The sequence below is a fragment of the Pithys albifrons genome, chromosome 17, assembly GCF_047495875.1.
Source record: "Pithys albifrons albifrons isolate INPA30051 chromosome 17, PitAlb_v1, whole genome shotgun sequence".
NCBI lineage: Eukaryota > Metazoa > Chordata > Aves > Passeriformes > Thamnophilidae > Pithys > Pithys albifrons.
The window spans coordinates 5,725,868-5,743,290 of NC_092474.1; the positions used below are offsets into that span (position 1 = coordinate 5,725,868).

General features: G+C 45.6%; 1 protein-coding gene across 2 annotated transcripts in view; it reads left to right on the forward strand.

Moving 5' to 3' along the window:
- The first annotated feature begins 1,228 nt into the window (after positions 1-1,228).
- SBNO1 (strawberry notch homolog 1) overlaps positions 1,229-17,423 on the forward strand; it is a 32,718-nt gene continuing 16,523 nt past the window's right edge. For both annotated transcript variants that reach the window (XR_011699231.1, XM_071571759.1), the window contains exons 1-10: positions 1,229-1,395; positions 7,577-7,710; positions 8,127-8,231; positions 10,012-10,321; positions 12,390-12,490; positions 13,567-13,663; positions 14,752-14,912; positions 15,831-15,964; positions 16,111-16,201; positions 17,109-17,270. Coding sequence is in view for 1 of the 2 variants with exons in the window: in XM_071571759.1 (XP_071427860.1) it covers positions 7,579-7,710; positions 8,127-8,231; positions 10,012-10,321; positions 12,390-12,490; positions 13,567-13,663; positions 14,752-14,912; positions 15,831-15,964; positions 16,111-16,201; positions 17,109-17,270 (1,293 nt within the window). In the remaining variant the exon portion in view is untranslated. The remainder of the gene's footprint in view (positions 1,396-7,576; positions 7,711-8,126; positions 8,232-10,011; positions 10,322-12,389; positions 12,491-13,566; positions 13,664-14,751; positions 14,913-15,830; positions 15,965-16,110; positions 16,202-17,108; positions 17,271-17,423) is intronic.

Below are 17,423 nucleotides of genomic sequence, written 5' to 3' on the forward strand. Positions count from 1 at the left end.
GCTTTGACTTTAAATAGTTTAGCCTTAATCTGTCTAATCCTTTATTGGTTATTTTAATCCTTGTTAAGTTTGTCTTGTGATAAAATAAGCAAACTTGCATAAAACTGAATGAGTGGTGTTGGACATTTTAAGGAATTTCATGATTGCTCACAGTTCATGTTTTGCTTCAATTACATGTGAAAGTTCTTAAAAATTTTCCTATTCTTACACATTTTCGTATTCTCACAAAACTGGAAAAGCATTTTAATGGAAGGCTGTGCCTTTTAGCAAAAATCCTGCCAGTCTGAGGGCCTCGAGTGCTAAGAAGATCTCTCCAAATGTAAAACGAGCATGAGGCGGTCACGGGGCTTTCAGAACATTTCACACGAGCAGCTTGCAAAGTCTTTGCAGAGGGAAACCCTGTGCGAGCCCATCGGCGGGGTCAGCGGGGCAGTCCCTGCTGGGGGAGCGCAGGGAGGTCCGTGGGGGCCCTCGGGGGCTCGCTCAGGGCGGGGCGGCCCCGGGGGAGCTCGGAGCCGCCTCAGCGCGTTTAGGGCAGCGGGGCGGGGCGGGACGGGACGGAGGGGCCGCCTGAGGGGCGCAGGGAGGCTGAGAGAGCTCCATTTCCCGAGCCGGGGCCGCTCCCGGCGCCGCTCCCGCCATCGCCGCCTCAGCCGCGGGCGCGCGCACAGCCCCGCCCCCCGGGCACGCGCACGCGCGGTGACGTCACACCCCTCCCCGTGATGCAGCGAGAAACAGCAGATCTCGCGAGACAGCGCGGCCGCGTTCTCGCCGGCGGCCGCCATCTTGCGGCGGGCGCGGTCACGTGACCGCTCGCAGCCGTTCGCCTCCGCCTTCCCCTCCCCCCCCTCCCCCGCGGTCACCCACCGGGAACCGGGCCCGGAGCGCCGAGGCTCGACTGCGGGCGGGGCCCGCCGGCGGGGACGTCGCTTATTTGAAAGGACGGTGGATACGCCGGGTTTTTTGATTTTTTTTTTCTTTGGAGGGGGTAAAAAAAACTTGCTGGGGGCAGGGAGAGGCCGTGGCGCGGCATGTCCGGTGGCGGGGAGGGGCGGGCGGCGGGGCCCGGTGGCGGCGGCGGGAGGGGTGGGGGGGGGCGGGAATGGGAGGGGGGGGGGGGCGGGCGCGAGACGGCGGCGGCGGCCACGTGACCGGGGGTGTCACGTGGGCGGCGCCGAGCGCGCGCCGGGGGCGGGGCGGGGCGGTCACGTGGGGCCGGGGAGCGCGCGCGGGTCACGTGGCGCGGGCGGCCCCGGCCCTTCCCTCCTCCCCCCCCCCCCCCTCCCGTGAGGGGAGGGAGGGCAAAGATGGCGGCCGTGAGTTAGAAAGCGGCGAGCGGCGGCGCCGGCGGCGGAGACTTCCAGGAGCCCGTGGGAGCACTGAGCGCGACAGAGAGTAAGTCCTGCGCCGTCCGTTGCGCCCGGTGCCGCGTCCGTTCGGCCGCCTCGGGCCTCTCCCCGCGCCCCGCGGGGTTCCCTCCCCTCAGCCCCTCAGCGCGGCCCGCGAGGGTGTCCGGGGTGGGGGGGACGCGCCGTGTCGGGAGCGGCCCCGTGGCTCGCTCGGTGCCTCAGCCCCGCGGAGGCCTCGCGGGGGTCCCGGCGGGGCGGGCGTGGCCCCGGAGTGGGGAAGGCGCCGCCACCGCCCCGGCCGAGCCTCGGGAGTCCCGCGAACTTGGCGGCCGGGGCCGTGCGGGGGTGGGCGCGGAGCCCCCCCGGGCCCGCAGCCGGTTCTGCCGCAGGGCCGGGCGCGGCGCGGGGGTTCGGCCGCTCCCCTCGCGCTGCTGCTGGGCAGGCAGAGCCCCCCGCCCGGCCCGCGCCTTTGTGCGCTCCCTGCGCGGCCGCGGCCGGCGGGGTCGGGCTGGGCAGGGGCGGGGGATGCGCGGCGCTGATTTATGGGGCCCGAGCGGCTCCGGGAGCCGCCGTGAGACGGAGCCCGCCCGCCCTGCCCCGCGGGCGCGCTGCTGCTGGAGGGACCTTTAAAGAGGTGAAGGTCTGGAAACAAAAAAGTCGCGCATGGGACACGATTACGCAGCCGATTCTGGCCCAACCCGGAAGTTTATGTCGGGAACACGTGTTGGTGCGAAGGTGGCGGGGCTGCAGCCGCCGACCCTCCGTCCCTCCCGCCGCCTCCCCCGGGGCTGCCCCGCCCTGCAGAGCCCCCCGGGGCCCCGCAGCTCCCGGGCAGCTGAACCGCAGCCACAGGCACGGCCTCAAAGTCCAGGGACTCAAACACAGGTTGCTAGGGCGAGTAATTGTTTAACGTAGAAATGCCCCTACAGTCTGGAGGGGAAGAGGCCTTGTGGGTTTTCCTTCCTTGTGGGGTTTTCTTCTGTTGTTTTTTAGGTTGTTTCTTTATTATTTTTAGCTGACCAGGCTCCATGCTGCATTTGAGAGTGTAAATTAGAACTCTTGTCTTTCCTTCCAGGTGCTCACAGGGTTGGTTTGAGATGTTTGATACTTGTTAAAGAGAAAACCAATTCTTTAAATGCTTTAAAAATCCCCTTGAATTAATCTATTGGGTAACTCCAGAGCAAGTAAATACAATTATTAGTGGGACCAAACAACACGATCTAAAGCTAAGAATTAACTCAGTGATAACCTGTTTGGCTTTAGACTTACCAGGGTTGTGTCTGGATTAAAAAGATTTAAATACCTGAATGTTTTGCAAGCTGCCATCCCCCCAAACTGGAAAACTATAGTTGATGATGTAAAGCAAAGAATTATTTTAGAAATTGTGCAACAACGTGACATTTGGATTGGTTTTCTGTATCTGCCTTACAGCCCCGAGATGTTCCATTTGTCTGCAATCTTAGTCTTTAGAAATAAAATGTGGGCAGTTTGTCTTGTTGTCCAGGCAATTTCTTTGGTTTCAAAATGGCCTAAGAGTGCTCTGAAAGCCATTGGAGCAGGTCAGGGATATGGGGAATGCATTTCTGGTGCCTTGAGGTACACCTGGATCTGGCAGGCCCAGGGAGGGGTTCTGGTGCTCTCATGCTGCTCTTACCTCTCCGTGTTTCACTTCTCAAAAACTTTCACTGCTGGCTGAGTTATCACCTCCAACCATTTAAGTCTAAAAGCTGATTTCCTGCCAAATCATTGCACTGTAAAGTCTCTCAACATTGTAAGAACTTTGGAATTTCACGTTTTCAGAGAGTGTGTCCTGAGTGCTGTAAGTTTTGGAGAATGGTCACAAAAGAGCTTTGAGGCAGAGTTGGATCCCAGAGCAGCCTGAACTCAAGTCCTTGCAGGCTTTGACTAGAGAGGTAACCAGCATTGGAAAAGTGGGAAGGATTTTTTCCAGGATGGGAGTTAACTTCTGATTTTTGTGAAAACAACCTTGCACATGTAAATGAAATGTTAACTACTGGTCTTGAGGTTAAGGCAGGGAAGGATGAGCGAGTTCAGTAATTAGTTTTGTGTTTTGATTGGATGGTGACTTGGAAAGGACCAGAAATGTTTGAGTTGGTTGGATTTTTCCTTTTGTTGTTGCCGTCTGGAGCCAAAAGCTGCAGATGAGCAGAACCCCTAAAGGGTATCCAGGGAATCCTGTGGGGTGGGGTGGGGGTTGCAGCTCTGCTGTGAGAGGCTGCACACAGAGATGTGCATTTTTCAGGTCATTAATAACTCTCAGTTGAGACAGACAAAGAATTTGAGGGATGTATCTGTCTTGTCTCTACAACTTCAGCATTTGTGTGATATTTTAAATGCCTTCCAGTATAGTCCAGGTGACATCTATTCCCCAAAAAGCCAGTGGGATAAACTCTCCCAGTTAAAGGAGAGCAGGAGTTGCCAACTCCACTGGTCTCCCAGGCCAAGCACTAAAGCCAAGTTTGGAAACAGCCCAGAGGGCTTTGGAAACACCCCAGGTGTCCAGAGGGTTTGGGAATAGCTGGGCCTGGTTGATGGTGGTGTTTGATTTGGACTAACCTGTGATACTGTAATTATTATGGTTTTTAAATAAACACTTTGGGGTTACAGTGTGTAACTCACAGCCCTAAATATCCAAAGCCTTCTCATTGTTTGGGATTCTACCACTGTCCTGCTCAGGGCAGACAGAGCAGGTTGCTCGACATGTGGTTTAGAACCTTCTTTTTTTTTTTTTTTTGTTTTACTTCTTTGTAGCAAAGCTAAAATGGAAGGAGGGAGAGAGCCAGGTTGGCATGGATACATGACATAGTATTAAACATGGCATTCTGGGTTTGTCTTTAAATCAGAAATTATTTACATAACGTGCAGTGGCAGCAAAACTGTCTTTTTGTCAAAGTTTTAGGCTGTATCCTTCAGCAGGAGAGCCCCTTCAGGAAATGCTTGATGTGCTTTGGTTGCCCTTCTTGAAATGGCAGCATTTCACATTGTTTGTAAATACAAAACAACTGAGAAACTGCTACTATTGAAATTGTATAAATATGTATTTTTTTAGTTTTATTTAATAGGCTGATTCTTGCTCAGTGACACTGGACAACCTCCCTAAACATAAGTCAGTGTTATCTGCAAGATTCTGCAGGCTCGAAACAGTTCTTGGAGTGAGGAAATGCTGAGGGAACAGCTTGTAATATTCACAACTTTTTAATAAGTACTTTCTTTTGGAGATTTTGAAGATGTGGCAAACAGGTCCTTATATAGTATTGCCAAGGCTGAGCTGCAGAGCTTGATAAAGTCACTTTTCACTTAACTGAGGAGCCTCCTACCTTGCAAGATTATGGAGCTGTTTCTGCCTGATAATGTTTTAGGCTTAACCAGCATGTGTTACAGAAAATAAACTCAGCTACCACAAAGCAGCTTCTCCTGTATTTTTCTCCTTATTTCATTTCCTTGCTAAATTAAAACAGGGAGGGTGGGCAGCAGTGGGGCTTGGGAGTTGCACAAAGCCTAAAATTGGTGCTAAGTATTCAGTGACTTTTAATGTAAAAATTCTGGAAGTTCAGAATTCCTTTTGTTCCAGACAATGCAGCTTTGTTCCTGGTGGACAGAAACAAAATAAGTGAAACTACTCAAACTTTCATTGTCCAAAGGACAGACAAACAATTGCTGTTGTTTTACTGAACTTTTTGCTGCACTGGGAGCAACATGAATGTTTAAGACTTAAAATTGGGGTTATCATGATCCAGTTGGGGGATTTCTTAGTGACAACAGCCCTGCTAAAAAGGATTTATTCTGACCAGGGGATACTTACCCTGGAATTGCTTTGCTGGTCTCCCTCACCAGTCATTAGGGAAAACTTTTAATTAAGCAATGGAAGTGTTACTGCTGAACTTTGTGGAACTGTCTTAAGGTGTCTGAGCCACTGTGTTTGTAAAGGTTAGAAATGCAGAGTTTGTGTCATGGTGGATGTGTTAAACTTGACTTGGGTGTGACACCATTTGAGGGTGGCTGGGGAAGATGTTTGGGTGGTGTTGGTGTGAGGGTTTTTTTCTAGCCTTGGTTTTGGTTTGAGTCTCAACTTCATAGAAAGGCCTTTTCTTTGTGTATTGTGAGAGTAGACTACAAGTCATCTGAAGTAATTTTTTTTTCTCTTGGTTCTCTTTTAAGTGAATACCCCCAAGCTTCTGACTTTGTGCCTCTCTTCAGTACAGCCACGGATCTCTGAACCAAGTTTTACTCATGGCTTTAGAAATGGTGTGATAGAAACGACATAGAGACTAAAGAGTGACACAAGTAACACTTTTTTCTGTTGGACAGCGATACATTTTAGCTTATTTGTCCTTTGAGTGGTATGTGGAAGGGTCCTCAGGCCTCTTTGGTGATGGGTACTGTAAAGTTGAGTGTTTTGGAGCTGCTGCTTTGATGGGGTGACCTGTTAATTCCCCTTTTGTAGAGAAATTCACCTTTGGAGGCTCCTCTTGAGTTCTGAACACCAAAAGTTCTGATCAGCAAACTCTTGCTCTGCACACTTGAGCCCTCCTCTCCTCCCCTGTGTCTGGTTATAAACAGTGCTGTGAGTGTCTGAAATTGTGGTGGTCACTGGTGGGGTTTTAGTGTGATGAAAATGAGGGCTTTATACACCCAATTAATGTGTATAATCTCCTTTTTTGAGATGGGAAGCTCAGTCCTTGTGAAAGATGAAGCTGAATGTCAGTTCTTAGTCATTCTTCTTGACCTGTTCAGGGTTTTAGGAGAGAGGCAGGTGGGTGCTGCCATGTTAATTAAATCTGCTAAATGTCTTAATATTTCTTAGTGTCTTCTATACCTGAGGCAACAAACCAGGCCATTCTGCCAATTCACCTGATCACCTCAAATGCTTTCAGAAAAGAAAGGTCTAGTTCTGACAAGCAAGTGGTGTTTGATGGGACAGTGTGTGATCAGGAGCAGTGCCACCAAATGTTTGTTACTTTGATATTCTTTTGGGTATCTTTAAGTCTTTGATGTTTAAAAGTGTATCTTCCCCTTGTCCCAGTGCCCTGTAGCTGCTCCTTCCCTTGGGGTGCCACCATCTTGGTGTTATTCCACTGAAAGGAGGATTCTCCCTGCTATTGGACAGACTAAAACTAGGAAGAATAAGAACTAAATGCCTCGGGCTTAACTTATTACAAGAATTACCTGTTCTGCCAGAGGTGCTGAGGAAGATGCATGACCAGCCAGCTGGATGTGCTGAGCTGTGCCTGTGCAGGGAGAAGTGAGGGAATGTTGTTTCAGAGGCTTCTGAAGGAGTATCTAAAATGCCAACAAATATTTTTGTCCTCTTACCTGCTTTGGAGGTGTTTGGCTTCGTTGGGTTTTGATGTTTTGTTACCAGTGGGGGTTGAGGGTGTGGAGAGTAAGAAATTAAATCTACTTGAGGTGTAGCTTTGACTGTAAAAGCAACAGCTCAAGTTCTGTGGAATCATTTAATTTTTGCCTTAATGTTTAGGCAGGGTTTATTTCTTAAGCAAGTGAAACATGTTATCTTTCCTCTTCATCTTTAAACATGGAGTATTTGGCTTTTTAATAAGTTTTCATGCTGTCTAGAATAGCTTTTTGAAATTAATTTTGCTTGTCCTACACACAAAGGAGTCTGTGACCTGATGTTGGTGTCCTATTTAATGTGTGGTTACACACTGTAACAGTGGCACGTTTGCTCCTTCCTGCAGCCAAGCAGAATTTCTCTGGTGAATGAATGTAACCTAATGTAGCAGCAAGCAAGAAATAAAAGATTTCCGTAAGCTCTTTATCACTAACTTGTTACAAGATAAAGTAAATGAGTTTTAATTGTGCTTCCCTCCTGCCATTGCTTCACTGACAAAGATGGATCATGAGCATAACACAGTCTCACCATTCCTGCTCCTAGTGTTGCTTGTAATGCTTGAAAATGCTGTGTAACAAAGACTAGAAAAGGTGTCTTTTTAGGTTTATGGCCATGATAGCATTTCAGTGAACTTTAATTCTTCCTGCTTTTAAATTGAAAATATTTTAAAAACAAAATAGAGGAAAAGCCTACAAATAAATGAAAGGACCAGAGCAAATCTAGAAAGTGAAACTCTGTGTACAAGAGACTGCACTGTGTATGCCCCTAAATCCAGGAAAGGGACCTGTTTGTGCACAAAAAATACATCAAAATTTAATGTAACTTGTATTTACAGTTCTGTTTCTTTTCTTTTCAGAGATGGTGGAGCCAGGACAAGATCTGTTACTTGCTGCTTTGAGTGAGAGTGGAATCAGTCCAAATGATCTCTTTGATATTGACTCTCCGGACGTGGTTCTTGCAAATCCAGCACCAACTCCAGCTGTTCAGCAGGTTAAAACAAGAGCAGGGGTTTGCAGAGGACGTGGGGGTGTGGGAGGGTGTTGTTCATGGCAAAGGGTTGGAGAATGTGCAGTTTTCCTGCTTCATAGCACTGAAATTATACAATGACTTGCCAATTAATTTTAAACTTTATACAAAAAACAATCTGAAACACACCTTAGGTCAGTACAGACATAAATAAGCTTAACTTTTGGACATGACATGGGGGGTTCTGTCATGTGTGAGAACTTCCCTGTCACTGGAGTCTGGCTGATCTGCTGTAAAATGCACAAAAAGTGTAACACAATACCGTGTTTAAGCTCCATGATAGGCTTCATTCTACCGGATTGTAACAGTTTCAGGCTGAGAACAGAAGCCTTAAGGTTTTATTCCTGCTAACTTGTTTCCTGCTGCCGTTCCTTCTGCAGTCAGTGCCGCTTAGTGCGTTAGAACTGGGCCTGGAGACTGAGGCTGCAGCTGCTGTGAAACAGGAACCAGAGACTGTGTCCACTCCAGCCTTATTAAATGTTCGGGTAAGAACTGGTGCTCCAGGATTTGTGTGTCTGTGGGGAGGGTCACTGGGCTGGGCACCAGGGGCCCACCAAGCTGCTTCATTGCTCGCCCTCCTCAGCTGGACAAAGGCTGGAAACCTGAGGGGAGAGGCTCCTGGGTTGAGCTGAGGACAGGGAGAGCAGCAATTTGTCATGGGCAAACCAGTCTTAGCTTGGGGAAATGAATTTATTGCCAGCTAACAATGGAGTAGGATAATGAGAAATAAGAACAAATCTAAAAATACCTTCCCCCCACTCCTCCCTTTGTCCTGGGCTCAACTTCACTCCTGACATCATATGTTGTCTTTGCCTCCTCCTTCCTCATGCTTCTCTCCTGCAGCTTCTTCACAAACTTTTCCAGTGAGGGTCCTTCCACGGGTTGCAGTTCTTCATGAGCTGCTCCAGCTGTGTCTGCTGTGTGTCCAGCCTGTTCTGGGATGGGCTCCTCTCCATGGGGTCACAGTGTCCTTTGGGCACAGCCGCCTGCCCTCCGTGGCCTGCAGGTGGATCTCTGCTCCATCCACTGTCCCCTCCGTGGCCTGCAGGTGGATCTCTGCTCCATCCACTGTCCCCTCCGTGACCTGCAGGTGGATCTCTGCTCCATCCACTGTCCCCTCCGTGGCCTGCAGGTGGATCTCTGCTCCATCCACTGTCCCCTCCGTGGCCTGCAGGTGGATCTCTGCTCCATCCACTGTCCCCTCCGTGGCCTGCAGGTGGATCTCTGCTCCATCCACTGTCCCCTCCGTGGCCTGCAGGTGGATCTCTGCTCCATCCACTGTCCCCTCCGTGGCCTGCAGGTGGATCTCTGCTCCATCCACTGTCCCCTCCGTGGCCTGCAGGTGGATCTCTGCTCCATCCACTGTCCCCTCCGTGGCCTGCAGGTGGATCTCTGCTCCATCCACTGTCACTGAGTGGCTGAGCCTTGGCCAGTGGTGGGTCTGTCTTGCTGTGGGCTGGACTGGCTCCCTCAGATATGGGGGAAGCTTCTGGCAGCTTCTCCCAGAAGCCACCCCTGCTCCCAAACCCATGCCATGCCATGCCAACCGAATGCAGTTTAGTAAAATATAACAAAAGAGGTGGGACTGTAAAATGCCCCTTGGCTGTGGGCTCTGTTCTTGTACTGAAGCTGCAAAAGCTCAGCGTGCCCATGGGTAGCTGTGACTCCTGGGACAAGGAGGACAAGGCAACATGCACAAAACATACTGAGGTGTCATGTGTGTTTATTTTCCCTGCATGTAAATCCTGAAATTAGGTAAATTGTGTGAACTTGACTCCCAGACCCAAACTGTGCTGCCTTTCCTCGCTGAGGCTCTGAACTGAGCCCTGCAGGGAGATGGGTGCAGTGCAGGGGCTCTGAAGGGCTGCACACACACCTTAAGTAATCCAGGCAGTTTTCCCTGGCAGTTGCACAGGTAGTTCATGTATTGGAAATTCTCTTTAGCTCAGGGTTCCTGTACCTGTAGCAGTCATGTCTTGTACCTGTGTGATGAATCCTTCCTGCTGCTTTTTATTTCCTTTTCCTTACCTTAAAATAAAATTTCAAAATAACCTTCCTAAATATGTGCAGCAATATATTGAAAAATACTTCTTGCTCAGGCTGTTGCAGAACAAGATAATTACTCTGGCATCTTCAGCATGTTATTTGAAGGCATTTCTTATTACAAGTGTCTTCTAAAAACTGGTGTCTTGTGTTAATGAAAGGCTAATAGAATCTGTTGGGGTTTTTTTTTCTCTGAAAATCTCCCTGTTTCTTTGTTGCCAGCAACCACCATCCACCACAACCTTTGTGCTGAATCAAATAAATCAGCTTCCAACTTTGGGGACTACGATAGTGATGACAAAAACGACGCCTGTCACGACCACCAGGCAGACCATCACTGTAGCCAAGATCATCCAGACCAGCACGACCACCCGGCCCTCGGTGGCAGCACCAGCAGTACGGAATGCCTTGACCACTGCACCTTCCAAGGACCAGATCCAGCTCAAAGATCTGCTTAAGAATAATAGTCTTAATGAACTCATGAAATTGAAGCCACCTCCCAATATTGCCCAACCAGTAGCAACAGCAGCAAGTGAGTTTTCTTCTTTCTTTGTGATTCCAGTATTGTAGGCAAATAGTGGAATAATGATCTTTGCACGTGTTGTGTTTTCATTGATCAGTAGAACATCACAGTAAATTGAAATGGTTAAAAAAACCTGATAAATTTCATTCCAGTTTTAGTAATGTTAAAATTCAGGGTGAAGTAGTATAAAATAACAGACTTTTGTAAAAACTATAAGCTCTTGATTTACTTCATGGAGTGAGGAAAATGATATTTTAGATTGCAGCTGGAAAATTGGTAAAATTAATTTGTGAACACCACTGAAGTCAATTAACTGTCTTACTGGAGGCTGCATCAGTGCCTGTTGGGCTGAGTACTTGAACTGTAACAAACTAGGACCTTTTTTTTGGCCTCTTCCAAACTAGATTTGTAGCACATGCTGATGCTCCTGTGATAAGGTATTTCTGTAAAGTGTCTCCTGCAAAAGAAAAGTCTGTGTTTCACTGGAGGCATCAGGTCTATTGTTTAAAAACTGAAGTCCTAAAAACTTCCTGTTTATTTTTGTGTTGCTTCTGAAATACTGTGTTAACTTAAATGCCCCAACTATTTTGTTACTGCACTCCGAGTCTTCATTTTATAATTCCTTTCAGAATATTCCTTGTATGTTATTTCTAACATGTGGTCAGCTTAATAGAAGGGAAAAGCTGCATGTGTGTGAAGTTCTGATTTAATTCTTTCAAGCTTTTCTGGTTTTAGCAAAGGGTTAAGATCAGACTAGTTAGAAAATATCTATTGCTGCTTTTTTTTTCTGACAGGTCCCCAGGCTTTCTGTGGATCACTCTCTTTTCATTGTCTCTGCAGTGAGCTGTGCTGATGTTATAGGTGTGGTTGGCATAGCCTATTTTCCATGTGCAGTTCGAGTGTGCAGCAAATGAGCTGTCTGGGAGGGCTGAGGCAAAAAGCAGAATGTGCCTCCTCATCTCATTGCTTTCTCTTAGGGAGTGGCTGACAAAACTTTCAGTTGAGACACCAGCTGAAGTTGGGGTGAGGGGTGAAGAAGTGAGGAAGAGGAGGAGGTTTTACAGGACTGGCCTATCCCCTTTGTGCAAAGGGAAAACTCTCAGGAGCACAAAATAAGGGACATCAGCACACAAAAACTGTTATAATGGCACAGCTGCAGAAAAGAGGTGAATCTGTAGCTTCTGTATGAAGTGAAAAGGAGACATGCAACTTCCAGAACAGCATTTTTAATCTCATTTGTGTTCTTGTGTTTCTGGATCTTTTTGTGTTTATAAAAATAATTGACAAATGTTTATAGCAAATTCAGAGGCAGAGAAACTCTTGAAAGGAAATAATTCAGACAGCAGGAGTTCTAGATTGGAAAATATTAAAAAGTTAAATTATACAATGTCTTTGAAGAAAATTCTTATTTGTGCAAGTGTCTTAATTGTTTTTTTGGGACAATTATGCTAAATTTATTACACAATGGAAGCTTGACAGCTGGTTTCAATGTTTTACATACATCCTCATCTAAATCACTTTTGTTCTCTACTGAGCCCCATTCCCCGTTGCTTCCAAATGTAACTGAGGACAGGAAAGTTAGTAAGTGGTCCTCTTAAAGGATCCTGTTATAAACTTCAAACAATTGAGTCCAAAGCGTTTACTTTTTGTTTTACAGAACTAGTAGTAGTTTCTGCTAAGGTGGTAAATGCCACTACACCAGGTAAGTTCATTTCTTTTGAAACACTGAGCTTTCTGGTTTGTTGTTAAACTTCAAAGGCTCACAAGGTGGAGTGGCTGTAAATCCTGTGTATAGATTTGGTGAAGGTGAAATATAATTTTTGTTAAATATTGAAACTGATCCACAACTGTCAGACACGGTGGCATTGCACAGGAAGTTCCTTCAGTCAAAGGAGTAACAGGATTTAACTCCTTGCTCGTACTTGTTGATTTGGACAGAAGTATTGATTGTGTCCTGGAAGCATCAGAGTGCTACTTGAGATTTTAAACTTCCCTTCCAGCCCACTAATAGAGCAGCATGTTAATGTGAGTTGCTGTTTGGAGGGAGTTCCTGTCAACCACAGCTTTTCTTTTGTAGCTGACCTGAGCAATGGTGCAGTGAAGAAGGAGGCTTCCACAAAAGAGGTGGCAAGAATATGGATAAATGACATTAAAATGAGAAGTTTCTCACCTACTGTGGTAAGTGGTACAAATGGTTTGTTACTGGCCACGAGCACCTGGGGCAGTTTCAGGAGTTACTCAGGGGTTACTCACACACGCCTTGCCAAGTGCAGCTGTTTGTTCAAAAGCTCAGTTTGTCCACTAAAAACTTGGTTGGATGACTAAAACCAACAGCTGTGTGGAACAGGTTACTGAGTAGTGACAATTTCAAGAAATTACTGTTCTTAACAGAACCTCTAGGTATGTGCAAAAAGGGTGTGCTGATTAAAGATAGTCTGTGATAAGACATTTTCTTTTAAAGTAACTGTTTTCCAGTGAGGAAGGCTGGAGGAGTTCCTCTAGCATGGCTGTTCTTCTGGGTGCTTGGATTGAAGATATAAATTGAGTATCATTCAATTTTCCAAATGTAATAAAATTACATTCTGAGTCTGTAATTGAGCTTTGGCATCTTCACTGATTGCTGGACTCAGGCTGAATTTGGGGAGAACTCTGCTCCTCACTGACTGGCATTCAGAAGGATTTTTGGGATCACTTTTATATTAAACATTAATAATTGTGGAAGATGCTTGATTTGTCATCTAGCAAGTACTTTATGAATATTCATATATTTACACTGATCAAGGTCACAGTAAAAAATGGGTGACTGTCAGATTTTAGAGAACACAGGATACAGCTGTGACTATTGTAACTGTTCCTCAGAGCTGTGAAATTGCATCAGGAATGTGAAACTGCAGGAGACTTCAGGCAGTACTTGGAAGGTTAAGGCTGTTGTGTTTTCAAGGCAGTTTCTTTGTCATAGTCTGGTTTTAATATGCTGTAAGAAGAGTTTCTTTTTCATTCTGCTTATGCAAGTTTGGAGTACTTGATGTCCTTGCAGAGAGGAAGTTCCCTGACTTTGTCTTTGAAGGTTGGTCAGAGTGTAAGGAATCTGCACTTCTGGCTGGGGTTTTCCCAGCTATTCCCTAGTTTGGCCAGTCCATGTATTAAAACATTCAAATGCAAGTTTATCCTCATTTCCTTTCTGCTATTAATTTCCAGGACATGGAATATTAACAATGTGCTGTTTGACTAACACAAGCATTTCTCTGTTGTAGAAAGTGCCAGCAGTAAAGGAGGAGGAGGAACCTGAGGAAGAAGATGAGGAAGAAATGGGCCATGCAGAGACTTACGCCGAGTATATGCCAATAAAATGTACGACCTGGTGCTTTGTTACATCGAAAGGCTGAAATGCTTTCAGAGCTGAACTGTTTTGTAATTACTGACACCAAAAAACAGATAAGTTATTGTCTGAGTCAAGTTAAACAGACCTAAATATGTTATGGGTTTTGCTAGGAAATCTATCTTCATAGTGTTCATTTTTGGAGGATAGGTGGATTTTTTTAATAGAGAAGGAATTCTTTAGTGTGTCTTTGAGCAGGACTCGTTCCACAGGTATGATTGATGAGCCAAGATGAGGCTTTTTTTTACCTGTGTTAAGATGCCCTGTGGCTCAGCAGAGGGTATTTTGTGGAGGGATTAAGTGCTCACTGCTCCACTTCAGAATTTGGTTTGAGTCCTTTGGTGTGAAATCACCCTGAGCACATTCTTCCTGCATTGTTCCTGCCTGACTACTTAGAACTGGTTCCTGACTGTTTTTTTTTAAGTGAATCTTTTACTGCTGTTAATTGCCATCTCCTCTTTTTCTCTCCTTTCTCTTCTTTATTGCCCCATTGACAGAAAGCTGTTATCTTGTTTCCTAAGTACATTGTTGACCTCCTGTGTAAGCAGGGCAAAAATTTTGCATGGAGTTTTGTAGCTAAACAGTTAATTTTTATTGTCACTGATGAGATCTGTCAGCAATTAAACCATGTCTGTTCTAAATCTTTTCTCCTCTCATTCTGCTTAAAAATGGCACTATATAAATAGAGAGAAGAATGTTGCTTTTGTGATTCTGGCATCCTGAGGCTGCCTCTGGCCTTTTGGGAAGACAAGGTTCAGGCTGGTTTTTCTCAAACATGTCAAGTACACAAATACTTTAATATTTTATTAAGTGAATTTTATCTAATTTCATAAAAACTGGGGGAAGGTGGTGAGAAGAGAAAGGAAGATTGCAATTATAAATTCAGATTAATGTTCCTTTGTATGTGGTGCAATTTAACACTTGACAGACGGTTGCAATGAAATGTTGAGTTCAGCCTTTGCAATCACAATTGTAATTTGTCTTGGTAAATATAATAACTTGTGCTGCAGCAACAGAACTCTGGATTATGTCTTCATCTTCTCCCTTCCTTTTCACCCAGTGAAAATTGGTCTCCGTCATCCTGACCCAGTCGTGGAAACCAGCTCGTTATCCAGTGTGACCCCTCCTGACGTGTGGTACCAGACATCAATATCAGAAGAAACAATTGATAGTGGCTGGTTGTCAGCTTTGCAACTTGAAGCAATCACTTATGCAGCCCAGGTATGCCAGGCATCAGTGCAGCTTAAAAGCTAACAGAGAATTTAGGAAGAAAAACTACTGTCTGACAAGCACAGCTATGTCAGTTTTACAAGGAGATAAAATAATAAGAGCTTAAAGGTTTCAGTTGCATTAGAAGGTGGCAGGTGAGCTTCATTTCAGATAAATGGGAGGTAGTACACTAGGGAAGCTTTTTCTAAACCACTTCCATGATGCTGATCTCCAACTGTCTTAAAACTCAGTAAGAACATGTGAGTTATTTTTCTGTCTAAAATAATGGCTGCAGTAGCATCAGGCTGGGAAAGCCAGCCCTGTTTGACATCACTGGGGAGGGTATGGAGGTCAAGACTGGGTGTTATTTTGCTGCTGGATTAAACTTCAGTGAGCCACAGCAGGTGTGTGTGCAGCACTGTGTGCTGGGGAGGAAGGCAAACTAAAATTGTCACAGGAGGGAAGAAGTTGCCTCTTGAATAAAGAGACAAATGTGGGCACCTGGGGCTGGAGAGGAGAAAAGTGAATGGGAGTGAAATCAAGGTTTGCACAATCAAGAAGTCAGTGATATCCCACAAAACCAAGAATTAAGCAGAACTTGGTGAAAGGAGGTTGGTTTAAAATGAGTAGAACAACACAGCATTCCACAGGCTGTGGAAGTGCTTATTGGTGGGTTAGGAAAAGACCCTGCAAGAATTACAGAGGTCTGTAGAGCAGTTGGAGCTGAGGGAAGAAAGGGGAGAATGGATCACATGAAGCAGTTAAATTCATATGCTCTCCCCAAATAAAATCCCCTCTCCCTGCTGCCAGGGGTTGGTTTGGACCACTGGTCTCCTCCAATAGGATGTTTCTTATGTTTGCTCATTTCTGACAATCCCCAGTGATGTGTTCTGGAGAATGGGTACAAGTTTTTTGTTCTTTCTCCTACAGCAACATGAAACATTCCTGCCCAATGGAGACAGAGCTGGATTCTTGATAGGTGATGGTGCTGGTGTAGGAAAAGGAAGGACCATAGCTGGAATAATCTATGAAAATTACTTGTTAGGCAGAAAAAGAGCAGTCTGGTAAGTGTGTCAGGATTTGTTAGAGCAGACACTCCAGTGACTGTATGACTTCAATTCAGGGTCATCTGTCTTTGACAAAAGTTCTAGCAACTGCTTTTTGAGCTTCTGCTGTGACTTACAGAGAGTGCTTTGTTTTCTGTCCTCAGGTTTAGCGTGTCAAACGATCTGAAATACGATGCTGAAAGAGATTTGAGAGATATTGGAGCAAAAAACATATTGGTTCATTCATTAAACAAGGTGTGGAAACTTTTTACTATGTACAGTTGAGGCAAACCCTTAGGTAGGCCTGTGTGACGAGTTGTGCATGTTGACTGTTTTAAGAGCAAGAATGTACTAATTTCAATAAATGTGCTGCCTGGGTCTTGTTTGACAGGCCTTAATCTTACAAAGAACCACACAGAGCTTTGAGCTAATCATGTAAATAGGCCCCTTGTAGGATTAAGTCTTAGCATGTGCTTTTTTTTAAAAATTACTCTTCAAGCCACTACTGACACTACTAGTAGAGTATTTTCTAGAAGTTGAAATATTCTTTAAAGCTTTGTAGCATTTTAATTTTTTCCTTTCTATCTCAGTGCACATTTTAGATGTAATGCATTTCATGTGTAATACTTGAATAATGGAGTTGCTCAGTGATTTATTAAAGCAGCAGTGGTGTGTGCAGTTATTTTTGGAGCCTGTGCCTCTGCTCAGGATTAGCCAATTAAATTATGAAGTGTGATCTCTGGTTGAATTCACTGAACCTAAAGTTTGGTTTAAGTTAGTGTTTTTGCTTTGTCAGTTCTTAATTTCTAAATTTAAAACTTTAGAAATCATCATTTATGGTAGCAGCAGTAAACACACTTGAGGTATTGGCTCTGAAGGGAAACATTGAAACTAAAATCTCAATTGTATTTAAAGTAAGGAAAGTGTGTAGCCAAAGAGTGTGTCTGTTAAACTTTTGAATCCTCAGCTTTAGTCCTTCTGAAGTGTATATTTAAGGCCCTGTGTAACCCCTCAGCCGTGTTGCCCTTTGCCAGCTGTGCCCTGAGCAGGGTGGGCACATGGGGGGCTCCCAGGGCTCACACCAGTGTCCCTCAACCTTCTGGGAGGTGGGATTGAGGAGGGACCTCTCGTGGTTAATTTCTGTCATTTGTTCTTACTGCAGTTCAAGTATGGGAAAATTTCCTCCAAACACAATGGGAGTGTGAAGAAAGGTGTTATCTTTGCTACCTATTCCTCTCTGATCGGGGAAAGTCAGTCTGGTGGGAAATACAAAACCAGGTTAAAGCAGCTTCTTCACTGGTGTGGGGAAGACTTCGATGGAGTTGTATCCTTTGTCTGGAGTTCAGCTGTTTGCAACCAGCTTGCTGTTTAAGTCTTTAAAGATAATCTTGTATTTGTAGGTATAGTTCTTTATTTGTGTTGGCAATCATTGTGTGCGTGGTCTGGCATTAGACTTGGAGTTTTACAGACATTGGGC